At 28.6% G+C, this 13,462-nt stretch overlaps 2 protein-coding genes across 2 annotated transcripts; both read left to right on the forward strand.

Annotated features, from left to right (window-relative positions):
- Positions 1-4,766: 4,766 nt before the first annotated feature.
- Positions 4,767-11,784, forward strand: LOC100198816 (actin-related protein 2/3 complex subunit 1A-A). Its single transcript, XM_065788852.1, has 9 exons — positions 4,767-5,221; positions 6,326-6,411; positions 9,482-9,653; positions 9,808-9,877; positions 9,997-10,211; positions 10,634-10,813; positions 10,931-11,126; positions 11,220-11,310; positions 11,628-11,784. The coding sequence occupies exons 1-9, from the start codon at positions 5,149-5,151 to the stop codon at positions 11,664-11,666; spliced, it is 1,122 nt and encodes a 373-aa protein (XP_065644924.1). The 5' UTR covers positions 4,767-5,148; the 3' UTR covers positions 11,667-11,784.
- A 1,222-nt stretch (positions 11,785-13,006) lies between these two features.
- Positions 13,007-13,438, forward strand: LOC136074603 (uncharacterized). Its single transcript, XM_065786938.1, has one exon. It carries the CDS (start codon positions 13,007-13,009, stop codon positions 13,436-13,438), a length of 432 nt encoding a protein of 143 aa, XP_065643010.1.
- Positions 13,439-13,462: the final 24 nt, after the last annotated feature.

Raw genomic sequence — 13,462 nt, forward strand, 5'->3', positions numbered from 1 at the left:
AAAAAATATCAAAATTGCAATCAACATTGGTTCGCGAGCTATTGAAAAAATATCAAAAATGATCATAGCTCTTGGGTTTGTAATCATCCAAATGTCACAAATGGCATTGTAGAACCTTTTCGTTGAAAAGTTTCAACAATGGTCCCACAACAGTTCTACCCAATAGCTCCAATTTATGAATTCAATGGGAAAGAAAACTTAGCATTGTAGTTCTATGTTAAATTGCAATATCCGAATCTTCTATAGAAATATGACTTTTAAGGCTGTCCAGAAGAAAAAAAAATGAAGATTCATAAGAATAATTTGAATGTCTCAAAAAATATTTTTTTCATGGGATGCATGGAAAACCACATGGAACCCATGTGGGACATGTGTTTTTTTTCATTGAAGTTCAGGTTCTAAAAAAACTTGTAAAAGTTGTGATGATTTAAAATAATTCAAGTCCGAAGTAATCAAGTGAAGAAATGTAACAGGTCTCGTAGTGGAAAGAAACGTCTGTCAGCTCTAGACGTTTTCTTCTCTGATTTAAAAAGCCGCCTAAGATATTAAAAAAACTAATCTAGTCAATAATGTAATAACCAATATAATATAATAACCAATATAATATAATAATAATAAATAACCAATAATATAATAGCCAAGATAAAACCATGAAATATTTCAAAATATCGATATTCCTTTTTACCCTACTAAAGTGTTTATATTAAATGTAAAAGGCAAAAATCCGATTGTTCCTTGCTTATTCATTCGTTTATTTAATTGCAATTATCTATCAAAATTAAATGTTGGTTTTTGGTCTAATGCTAAAATGTTTATTAGGCAAGCTTTGTGATCGTCCATAAATTACGCAACGCAAATATATATTATAAAATTCAAAATATAAACGTAAGTAGGAGATATTAAGCTTTTTTGCGCTGCGATTTTCATTAAATTTAATGGACTATTTGCAATTTTCATTAAACTTAATGGACTCTGCGAGGGAAAACTTTTGATCTTTTTTTGTTTTGTTTATTGTGAAATTTTGCTTTACGTAATTTATGGTCGATCACTTTATAAAAATTGTTTTAAAGTTAAATATTTTTTTTGTTTTTCTTCAGGAAGAAATAATATTGGAACAGTTCGTTTTTTTCAAAAATTATTTTCTATTAACAATAGTCAATCTCTTTTGATTTTTATGTTTGAGTGTGGATATTTTTTTTATTAGTTTCAATTTCAAAAAGCTTCTTTCTGCGAAAGCAACAGTGACTGACTTGTCAATAGTATACAAAGAGCAACATAAATATTATGGTAAATGTTCTCCAACTAATTTTTACAAATATCTCGGAGAACATTTTCAACAGTAACAGTGAATTGAGATGACATTGCTAAAATATGGCAGTTGCGCGCAAGTTAACACCTTCAAAATCACTTTCATCTTTCTCTTGATCCTGGAGGCTATACTGAAGCTTAATGAAAAATCATAACTTTTAGGTTCTCGTTGAATTGGCGCTTTAATTTCGTTAAGTCCTTAATTAGAGAAGGGAAGCGTATTTTTTTTAGAAAAGCAAAACATCATACTAGACCTTACAAGTAAGGTCTAGTATGATGAATAACATTAATATATCTATTACGAAGATTCTTCACAACAGAGTATACTCTGTTGTGAAGAATCTTCGTAATAGATATAAAACAAATTTACGTTTAGTAAATCTTTTAATACTCTTAATTATGGCTTTCAGTAAGAATTTTTTTTTAAAAGTTCAAACTAGAACAGGTTTTAGAATAAAGCTATAATTTTATTTGTTATTTCGCACATCTTATTTGTTATTTCACACATCTTATTTGTTATTTCGCACAACTAAAACTTTTATTAGCTCAAACTTAAATTAACTCGTCTTAATTTTTTGGTTCATAAATTTTAAGGATCTTTTTCATGGGTACCTCCATGGGGTTTCTTTAACAATTAAAAATATGTAACGCATGTAACTATTTTTATTTTAAAATTTAAAAGTAAAAGTAACCACCCTAAATCATTTGTTTACATATTCCGTTGATTATTTAAACTTTAGAAACGTTGCTTTAATTGTCACAATAAAAATTAGGAGTAAAAAAAACTGTCTAAAAAAGTAACAATTTAAAAAAGCTTATTGTTCAACTGTCAAAAAATGATAACAAAGAACCTAATTTTAATATAAAGAACCTAATTTTAATATATATACATGTTTGAACTTTCAGAGGAAAAAAGTTCGCACTTGAACCTCTTAAAAAATGAGAAAATTAAAACGTTCGAAACTGAACATGTTCGAACTGAAAGCCCTACTCTCAATCAAATTATGTAAAAAATAATTTCATACAGAAATTGTTAAGATGATTACCTCAAACACAAAAAATGCCCAACGATAACTCATAAAGTAAGCAAATACTACTAAAACTTGAAGAACTAGTATTAAAAAGAAGATCAGTAAGATCTTATGTCAGAACCTTATACTAATGTAAACAATTTATTCGGTTTTAAAGTAAAAATTAGGCAAAATATGGTAATGCCATTACACACTCTTATAATCTGAAGCCATTTATTAAAAAACTCAAACAATATAAAACTAGAATTAATAATGGAAACTTGATCATGTTTGAAAAGTTAAGTAACGTAATTTTTTTTTTTAGGTGCCCTAAGAAGTCCTTACGGTCTTATCACAGAGTATCGTTGAATAGCATTTAATAGGAAGTTCACGTTTCCTTCCCAACCGATGTCGCAAAACTTGCCCACAGGTGGGTTTGAACCACGGATCTTACGTTTCTGAGGCAAGTGCGCTACCACTGCACCAAGGCTGCTAATTGAAAATAACATGCTTCCCAAACTTTTTAACACAAAAAAAGTTTGTCACCTAGAATATTTGTTTAATGAACTTGTAAAATATTTTCCAGATGTTTTTAAGCAGTAAAGTAATTAAATCAGCATTTTCTTGTAATGTAAAATATGTATTAGGGGAAGCATATAGATGAATATATAAACTTAAAGAATGATACCATTGCTTAGGATTACTTCAAAATAACACCATTAAATAACTTTTGGTTGAAAATGAAGATTTCATATCTGTTGTGTCCATCAACTGCTTTTAAAGCCCTTATACCGTTCTCGACATCGTGTTTGTGTGTTGCAAATGCGGCGCTAAGTTTTTGACTGTTTAAATACACCATCAACAAACTTCTACGTTTATATGTAATTTCCAACTGTCAAGTCCCCCCCCCCCTCCATTTTTTTTTTTTTGCATACCTCAATTTTTCAATATTTCGTGTAAAATTTTTTATTGGTAGTAGGGAAGAGTAGGGCACTTTTGATTTTATTTAGACAATCTCTTTAAATATGTTTTTTCAGTTTAATTATTTTTAAATTTTAAGATTGACTAAATACAACTGGTTAAACTTGTAAAAACTTAAAACAAATATTAAAATTTGCATCAAGGTGCGTGTCCCCATTGATGGGGTACAAGTTTGGTGCCACATTTGAAATATTTACAAAACCGGGAATCAAGAATTTTAAAAATTCATCGTTATAAAACTATTAAAATTAAGAATTTTAAAATAAAATTCATCAACTTGATAAACCACTTTCAAAAATAAGATCTGTATATATTTTTTTCTATTAAAAAATAGTTATTTCTTTATCTTACTTTTCGTTTCTTTTGCTTCAAGTTTAGTTTTTGTTGTTATATATGTAAGACTAATAATACTTCTACTGCTAGCTTTTTCAGGAGGTTTTTTGTTATTTTTTTTTTAAGTGTTCGTTTCTTATACGTGTTTGGATTGTTTCTATCAGTAACAGCGCGACATAAGTAGTCTAGTTTTGAAATTACGTTTTAGTTAAATTGAAACATTCCACTCTTTTAAAATCCGTCTTGAATCTTTGGACTGGTAGAACCTTTTACATATACAATATTAACAAAAAATACAGTTTTGTAAATAGTGCTTGGAGCTCAAAAAATATTTAGAAGCCAAGATTTCATTATGACAAGGTTTGAATGGTGCCAACACAGAGACATCTAATGGCTGCATTTTATTACTTTTATCTGGCAATAAAGTAAGAATATTCACGTCATTACTCTTATTAAGATCAAGAACTTTAAACGTGGATTTTCCTTTGACGCGAATGTTTTTGATTTAAATTAGTAAATAAATTCCATAAATAGATCTGTGATATCCTATTTAGTTGGGCTTTCAAAACCAAGAGCTTCAGATGGTGCCTTATTTGGCATATGTTTTTTAAAATCTTTTTGGGAATATGATTGCAAGAGGAATGGTTGTAACTGAAGCGTCTATAAAAAAAACTGGTCACCAAAGTTTCTCGTTTAAGTCTTGTTTCAAAGTTAACTTAATTGATGTCTTTTTTGAAAATAATTTTGTTACAATTTTATGCAATGGTGAAGATTCCAAATCCCAAAACTATCTTTGAAAATAGTTTTAATTCTTTTCAATACCATGCCTGCAAATAAAAATTTTGGAACAAATGTAAATATTAAAAGATGTTATGCTTGACAAAGAGCAATCTTCTGGCAATAGAATATTTAAACAATTCCACTCTAAAAAATTGCACCAATTCTGTTCCAGCTTTTTTTTTGATAAACAAGACCATAATACGGTTGTTCAATCTTTTGTTATAATCACACTAACATCATTCAACTTTGTTAACCTTTGCGCTCAATGTCCTGGTTTAAAAATCCGTATACCCATATTCTATGCGTAACACACCTATGAAAAAGTATTACGAAAAAGACCAAAATTAAGAAACCGGATCTAAGAAGAAAGATTGACTTTATAACGTTAACAATTTGTAGCATAAGAGACGATTTTATGCAGCAGTTTAACTTAATAAAGAATTAGACAAATTCAGCTGGTATGCTCCTATAGCGAATAAGGTTTGAGAACCTAAATTGTTAACGAAATGAACGTTTGAAACATATCGACAAATGGAATCGTGATTATTAGCAACAGCATCGTGAACCGGATGGCTGTTATCTGCTACAATGGCTTAAGGAAACATTTCAGTAGAAACTTCGAAATAAAACGAAGTAGATTGGGAAAGAAGTTGATGAAACAAACTTGAACTATCTTTTAAAATTCGTTCACGCCCTCCATAATTTTGCTGCGTTGACTGGCCAGAGTCCGTTGCAAATGTCTGGAAAAGAAATATTTGAAATTGCAGATGTTCCTATTTCGTGCTTCTCTTTCAATAAAGATAGATCAAGTAATGTGTTATAAACTATATTTAGTTTTCAAGTTTAAGAAAATAAAATTTTAAAAATCTTTTGTTTTGAAGTTACATAGTTAAATAAATAAAGTGCAGATAAATAATATTTTTAAGCACCTAATAATTCCTAAGTAAAATCAATGAAAGATTGCTAGTTTTTAACGCCTGGAATGTTTTCCTTAAAAAAAATTCTGAGTATTGTTAATTGCATCTTTAAATTCTATAGTTAAAATAATTAGTTTTTAATTGTATTTGCATTGCTTTTCAATACTTCCTTGGGTTGTAAAGCAATAATTTCATTTCATTAAAGGATGTTACATTTCAAATAGGTTTCAAATTGAATATTTTGTTTATAAAGGGTTTATGATTATATATGCTAAGTAATTAAGTAAAATCAAGTAATTTATGAGGCTCATTGAAAGCCTAATAAATAAGTTTATTTTATTACAAAATAGAATGGTTTACACATCGTCTACATAAAAAAAATAATGCAGGTAGCTTTTATTGTGCATAGAGATATTCAAAAAAAGCTATAAGATATGTCTTCCACCCACATCCATACTATTAGGAAAGTTATTGTTAAAACTTTATTTTTTTTTATAATAACTTTAATAGAGAATTAAATGAATAATGCTAGAAGGCAAAAGCAAATGTAATGTAAAGTATTTTGTTAAGTTTCTTATAATAAAATGTTAAAATGGTGTAAACTCAAACCATAATACTTTTAATATACATAGATAAGGGCAGCTTTTTTAGATGTTTGAGAAAGGTATCTTTTAGGCAAGTTTCAAACTTGGGTATGTTAATGTATACATAGTGTATATCAAATGAGAATGCATAAAAAAGTGCTACAATTTCAGTCTTAAAACAACACAAACTCAAAAACTTGTTACCCCTCTCCCTTTTCCCCCTTCTTCAATATCCTCTGAAAATTATCTTTTTTAAACATCAAAAAAAGCTGCCATGATCCTTTGAGATCCCTTTTAATGTGGAGTTTTATCCAAAAATTATTTTATATACTATCCATAATGTAATGTTTTAAATAAAATATGATGAATTTTGAGTGAAAAAATTTATTATAAAAACAATTTTATAATTTAGGGGTAGCATTTTCTCCAAATGATCATCAAGTCTTTATATGTAAAAAAGTAGGATCAACCTGGGAAAAAGAAGCAATTCTAAATGAAGTAAGTTTTACTTTCTTTTTACAGAGTCTGTATTCCTGCTTTTTTTTTGGCCACGTTTTAAGGCCTTGGTCTAATTTTCAAACTTCTTATAACCTGCGTTTTATAAATTTTTTTTATTAAGTTTATTAAGTTATTGTAATAATTATTTTTATTGTCATTCAAGTCGAAAAGAATATGAGGAAAAACAAAATGTTTTGAAAAAGCATTCATTTGATTTTTTGTTTTCATAACCTAAAATAAAATAGCATAGGTCATCTATTCAAAAATTAAATTTGTGCGATTACTATTTTGTTATTAAGAAGTTTTTACTTTAATTTATTTATTATTAAAAACAGTTAAATCTCAAGTAAATATTTTAAAATTGTTCTATCTTTAACTCTTAAGTAAATATTTGAAAATTGTTGTATCTTTAAAAAAAATTAATTTCATGAACATTCCGTTATATTTAAATAGAGCTTTGTTTTGATTCATTTTTTCAAATCTAACCTTCAGTAAGTAAAATGACAATTTTAAACATTAAACGGTCAAAGCATATAATTACTTTTTAATCTATTTTATTGTCCTGAGGAAAAAATGAACTAGCTAAAATAAACAAAATTTTTATTTCCTAATGCATTTAAAACCGAAATTTTTCTGCATTTTAAATAAAAAAATAAAAATAAAAGAACAAATAATAAATATTTTTTGGGAGCTATTTTTGGTATTATTTTTCGCATTGCTGAAGTGGTATGGGCGCCATACTGCTTTTATTTATATATATAATATATATATATATATATATATATATATATATATATATATATATATATATATATATATATATATATACACACATATATATATATATACATATATATATAGTTCTATAGATTGTTGCATTTGAGAGTACGGAAGGAAAAAAATGATTCTTATGCCAACAAATACGTCACTTTTAATTACTTTTGACTTTCATTCAACATTTGCGTGTTGTCAGAAAGTAAAAACCATTAATTTAATTACAAATTAATAATTTTTAAAAAAAAACGCAAAAACGTAAATTTAATTGACCAGGATGTTTTTAAAAACACTTTGAATGTTTTTAAAACATTCTGAATGTTTTTAATAATATAAACAATGTTTTTATTTATTTTTTTTTTTTAATAAAATGTTTTTATTTTTATTTATTTTACTGAAAATCATGCATGGCGTGTTGCTACACCGACTATCTTTTAGCCTGACTCGCAAGGGAGTGCTGCTACATCAACATCATGAGGGTTTGGTTGGGGCAGGCAGTCTATCAAGTAACAAAAAAAAAATTCCGGTCTTGCATTTTAATTTTTACTATTTGTTAACAAAACTTTCTGACAACCAGTTAGGAGTTTTATATATATATATATATATACACACACACACACACACACACACACACACACACACACACACACATCACACATATATAATATTTTCTTCAGTATTATAAGAATTTACAATAAAAAGCTGAATTTAACTTGAAAACTGAAAAGGGATAATAACTAATGAAAAGCGTTTTCCTTATTCCCTAATTTTTTCAGACGATATACTGTATTGAACAAAATGAGATAAATTTTACAATCAATGTAATTGGTATTGAGATATTTCGAAGCCATATTAAAAGCACAAAATTTTTTTTGGTTATTGAATTCTTTTGCACTTACAAGCAAATCCGTATCTTTCAATCGATTAGCTTCAATTGCAATTTTATTAGTAGGTTCGCCAACACACAACTCTTTAAGTTAGAAAGAGCTTCTGTTAACTCTCAAATATTTATTAATTTTAACCCAGCTAAAATCATTGATTAAATATGATGGTGCTAAGTCAACACATATCTTCCATTCTTGGATTCTAATAGCCATTGGATACTCTTGATCTAATGATAACAGATTCCATTTTTTTGGGATCGGTCTTGTGTATCTTGTCGAGACCAATAATTTGTAGAGCATTCTTTTGTAGGCATTTTAGTTACATAATTTTTTTTATTTTTTTATTTACTGTTTCCCGAAATTTCAACGCCATACATTTAATGGCTTGTAATTAAAGCATTAAATAAAATAACTTTAGATTTACAAGGCAATAGTTTATTAAACTTTTTATGTAGGTATATGCCTTTACTTATCTTTTTTGGTATTTGTACTATATGGTGATGCCATTTCATTTTGTTGTCCCAAAGAATATAACAAGAATGCTAACGCTTTTTTCTTTATAATTTTCTCCACATTGGGTAACTTGAGCCCTGTAACTTTGCTTCTATATTTTTTGCGCTACCAAATATCATTATTTTCATTATTTCCTGTAACTGTTCAATACAGTCAACCTTTATAATCATTGTTGTATTGTCAGCATTGTAAGACTGTGTCTATTTCTGTTGCATCTGGTGGTAGGTCATAAGTATAAGTTTTAAAAAGCGATGGACCCATACATGTTACTTGAAAAACATCCAACTTTACTACTCTTTCTTTTGATGTAGATCTTTTAACTGAATGCCTTTTTTTTTTGTTAAATATGAAGAGATTCATTTTGAAGTTTTTTCACCAGCACGATACTAATAGAATCATTAATCATGTGCAAGCTGATAAGCAACCTAATAGAATCATTCATCATGTGTAAGCTGATAAGCAACCTAATAAACAATGTTTAGTTAACTTATAACTTATAAGATTGAACTACTACTTTTTGGAGCAACTACTTTTTGGAGACTACCAACAATTTGTGTAATTAATTCATTAGATACTGACCTTAGATCCCAAGTAACATTATGAAATAGAAGATATTTAGAATAATTCAGGAGATTAAAGTTGTTTGGTCTTAGCTCAAGTGAAACATCAGTAAAGTGATCTATAAACAAGAAATTATTTTTTTGGCTATGGATAGTTTTTTTTTACTAAAATATGCTTTAAAGGAAGTGATCTTCCTCTACTAACCCTAAACCCTAAATATAATATCACAAGTGATAGCCTTTAACTAAGTTACAAAAAATTTATTAACAAAATTCAGATTGATTAATATATAATATATATTATATATTGATATATATTATATATACACACTTTTTCAGCACCATCAAAATGTAACAAGCATAGATTGGGCTCCTAACAGTAATCGAATTGTGACATGTAGCGCTGACAGAAATGGATTTGTTTGGGTGGAAGAAGCAGGGAAGTGGAGTCCAACCCTTGTCATCCTTAGAATAAATCGTGCTGCTACATATGTTAGGTGGTCACCAAATGGTATATAAAAAAATTTTAAATTCAAAAGTTATAAAACTTATTAAAGTATAAAACTTATATAACTATAAAACTTATTTAGCTTATTAAAGTTAAATTTTAAAATTCTTTTTATATTTTTGTTTTTAATTTTTTATACATTTGTTATTTAAATTAGAGGATAAATTTGCTGTTGCTAGTGGAGCTCGTTTGGTCTCTGTGTGTTACTTCGAAAAAGAAAATCACTGGTATATTTTTCAAAAACCATAATTAATACAACTTTTAGTGTTTTTTGAGGTAACATCAAGTTAAAAAAAAAAGGGAAAATAACAAAAAAGAAATAACTTTTTTGTACTGTCTTTTTTAGGTGGGTGAGTAAGCATATTAAGAAACCAATACGTTCAACAGTACTTGCTGTTGATTGGCATCCTAATAATGTTCTGTTGTGTGCAAGTTCAACAGATTTCAAAGCTCGTGTGTTTTCTGCTTACATCAAAGAGATAGAACCTAAGCCTGAAACTACAAACTGGGGAAAGAAAATGCCTTTTGGTGCTTTGATGGCAGAGTTCTCTAATGGATATGGTAATTTATTTTTATTTTTTGTAACTTTTAATTTTTATTAGTTTTTTTTTCTTTCCTTTAATTATTTAATTTTTATTATTTGGAAATATACAATAAAATTATCAACTATAGTATAGAGCATTATTAACTTTCAATCTTAAAAAAATGATCAAACAACTAGAAACCATGAAGTTATTTACGAGAATTGTTTACTATCAATTTTATTAAATAATTATATCAAAGAGAATCTTCAAAAGTTTGAAGAAAAAAAAACATTTTTCTGAAATAAAAATGCAAGAAAATTTTTGTTTGACAATTTTTTTCAATTTAAACTACTTAATTATTTTACATTTTCAATTCAAATGTTCTTCTTTTTTAATCTTACCAAAAAATTGACTTTGATGATAAATTGAATTATTTTACTAAAAAAAAAAAGTTTTTAGGTGGATGGGTGCATGATGTTGCCTTTTCGCCATCTGGCTCAAAGATTGCTTGGGTTAGTCATGATTCTACTGTCTCTGTTGTCCAAGGTGGAGATAATGCAGTTGTTGCCAAAATCTGCACAAGTTCATTGCCATTTCTTTCAGTAGTATGGGTATCAGAAAACTCTCTAGTTACAGCAGGTTAATATATATATATTTTTTTTTTTAGGGCATCATAAACTCTTTATTATGCATTATCTCTGGTATGTTTTATATAATAAAACTATTTCGGTTTTTTGCTTGTGTATTTATTTTTAGGACATGACTTTGTGCCAATGGTTTTTAGCTATGGCGGAGACAATACAGTAAAATTTGTTGCAAAACTCGATCAACCTTTAAAAAATGATGGAGAGGAAGAAACAATCAGTGCCATGGATAAATTTCGTAACCTTGACAAAAAGAATACAGGAAAGCGAGATGAAGCTTCAAGTACAGCACATGTCAATGTCATTAAGTAATTATAGTTTTTTTTTTTTTTTTTTGCTAGCTGTGTTTTGATGCATTCATTTTATTGGTTATTTGTATTCTTAATTATTGTTTTTATTAGCCAATTGTCTGTTTATGCTGGACCTAAAGAAAATGTTTCAAAAATTGCTTCGAGTGGATTAGATGGAAAAATTGTAATATGGGACATTAAGGTATGTAAAGTCATACTTTCAAATATATTGCATTGAACATCTTGATTTCTAGTATGTGGCGTTTAGTGTGTCATATCAGTCATTCTGATACGTAATACAATAATTTATAACTATTCAGGTTTGCTTCTTTCAGATAAATAATGTATTGTTATAATGTAACATTCCGTAATGTAATACTAGAATTGTATCAGTTATGTGTTAAAGCGTTAGTCGTAGAACATATCATTATTATTTTATGTTACACTCTTAATTTTTTAATAGTTTAAAGTAATTTTTTAAAGTAAACATTTTAATTTATTATTTAAACAATTTTTTAGACTTTAGAAAAATCCATTTCTGAATTGAAAATAGTATAAAGAAAATCGTCGACAAATATTTAGAAAGTAGCATGACGAAGATCGTTGATTGTAGAAAGTATAATGTGTAATATTAATATTTCTATTTTGTATTATGATTGAATGAAATTAAAACTAATTTTTGAGTTTTTACTCGACACGCTCGACAAAAGATTTGTCGCGAATATTTAACAGTAAAAATTGCGAGTGATTAAAACGGATATGTATTAGGGATCGGGCATGCAATACCGGTATTGCTTGTAAAAATGCATTTGGTATTACCAGTATTTGTACCTCTCTAAAACTATTATCTCATTCTTCTTCATCATCTGAATCCCCTTATGATTGTACATCTTACAATTACCTTAAAGCTGACTGGTACTCTTTCAATGATTTTCTTCATGATGGCCCTTGAGTAGAAATCTTTCGTCTTCCTGCTGACAAATGTGCTTCTTACATATCTTGTTGCATTCAGGCTGGCATGGAATCTTATATTCCCTCTTGATGATTTCAAGTCAAGACTCACTCTTCTCCATGGTTTTCCTCTCATTGTGCTGCAATTTCCAATCGAAACTGTTACTTCCATATCTATCAGCAAAACAATTCTCCAGAAAACAAACGCCTGTTTACTATTGCTAGAAACAATAACAAAAATGTTTTGGCTAACGCCAAAGCTGGCTTTGGGGTTATTTATTATTATTCTCAGGTCATGAAATCTCGTATTTAATCACAAAAATTGTTTGCTAAGAATTTTTCATCAATATCATCTCTTGATTCCACTAGTTGCGTTTTACCTGATGTAGCCGTCAAACAGGTTGATCCATTGCTTGACATTCATATCACTCCAGCTTTTGTAGTAAAGAGTATAGTACCAAGAATAGAACCTCAAGGTTCTATTCTTGGTACTATACTCTTTTCAATTTACATTAACAATCTTCCAGATATTCTCACATCTAAGGCGGCATTGTTCGCTGATGATACTACCATTTATTCTTGTCATGATAAGGAGCCAACACTCTCTGATTGCTTGGAGGGGGCATTTGAACTTGAAAGGGATCTCACTTTTGCTACAGCATGGGGCTCACAGTGGCTGGTAAACTTTAACTTAGATAAAACTCAATTTTTTTCAGCCAATCGTTATCGCAGTATGTTAGATTTTCCTATATTTAAAACGGTAATGTACTCGATGAGTAATCTACCCTTCATCTTTTAGGATTAACTCTTATTTCCGATCTTTCTTGGAAACCATATATCAAATCAGTTGCAAAATTAGCATCTGCTAAGGTTGCATCTCTTTATCATGTTTGACATATTCTTACTCCGGATTCAATTCTTTTTCTCTATCTCAAATCCGTCCTTGTATGGAATACTGTTGTCATATATGGGGCGGATCTTCCAACGATGCCCTTTCTCTTTTAGACAAGGTGCAAAAACGCATTGTAAACATAGTTGGACCTGCTCTTGTAGCCAACCTCCAACCATTTTCAAATTATCGTAATGTTGCTTCTCTTTTTCTTTTCTACAAATATGTTAATGAATACTGCTCTAAAGAGCTAGCGTCTCTTGTGCCAACTACTAAAATTTATTCTCGTATTACTCGTCATTCAATTAAGTCTCATCCTTTTTCTGTAGCTGTTCCTAAATGCTCCAAAAATTCTTATTCGGAGGAAACAAACGAGAATAATTCTTATTCTAGTTTCTTTTGTCGAACATCTTGCTTTCCTAGGTTTTTTCCTTCATCTTGCTTTCCTAATTCATATAATTGGCAATCTTTTCGTCAAGTTGTCTGTTAATCGTTGTCTTGTTCTATAAACTTC

This window comes from Hydra vulgaris, chromosome 01 (genome assembly GCF_038396675.1).
Source record: "Hydra vulgaris chromosome 01, alternate assembly HydraT2T_AEP".
Taxonomy (NCBI): domain Eukaryota; kingdom Metazoa; phylum Cnidaria; class Hydrozoa; order Anthoathecata; family Hydridae; genus Hydra; species Hydra vulgaris.

Coding starts and splice junctions, on each gene's coding strand:
- LOC100198816 (XM_065788852.1), top strand. CDS start 5,149: ATGTCTGGAAAAGAAATATTTGAAATTGCAGATGTTCCTATTTCGTGC. Junction 10,814..10,930: donor AAACTCTCTAGTTACAGCAG/GTTAATATATAT, acceptor ATTTATTTTTAG/GACATGACTTTGTGCCAATG. Junction 11,311..11,627: donor TTGTAATATGGGACATTAAG/GTATGTAAAGTC, acceptor ACAATTTTTTAG/ACTTTAGAAAAATCCATTTC.
- LOC136074603 (XM_065786938.1), top strand. CDS start 13,007: ATGGAATACTGTTGTCATATATGGGGCGGATCTTCCAACGATGCCCTT.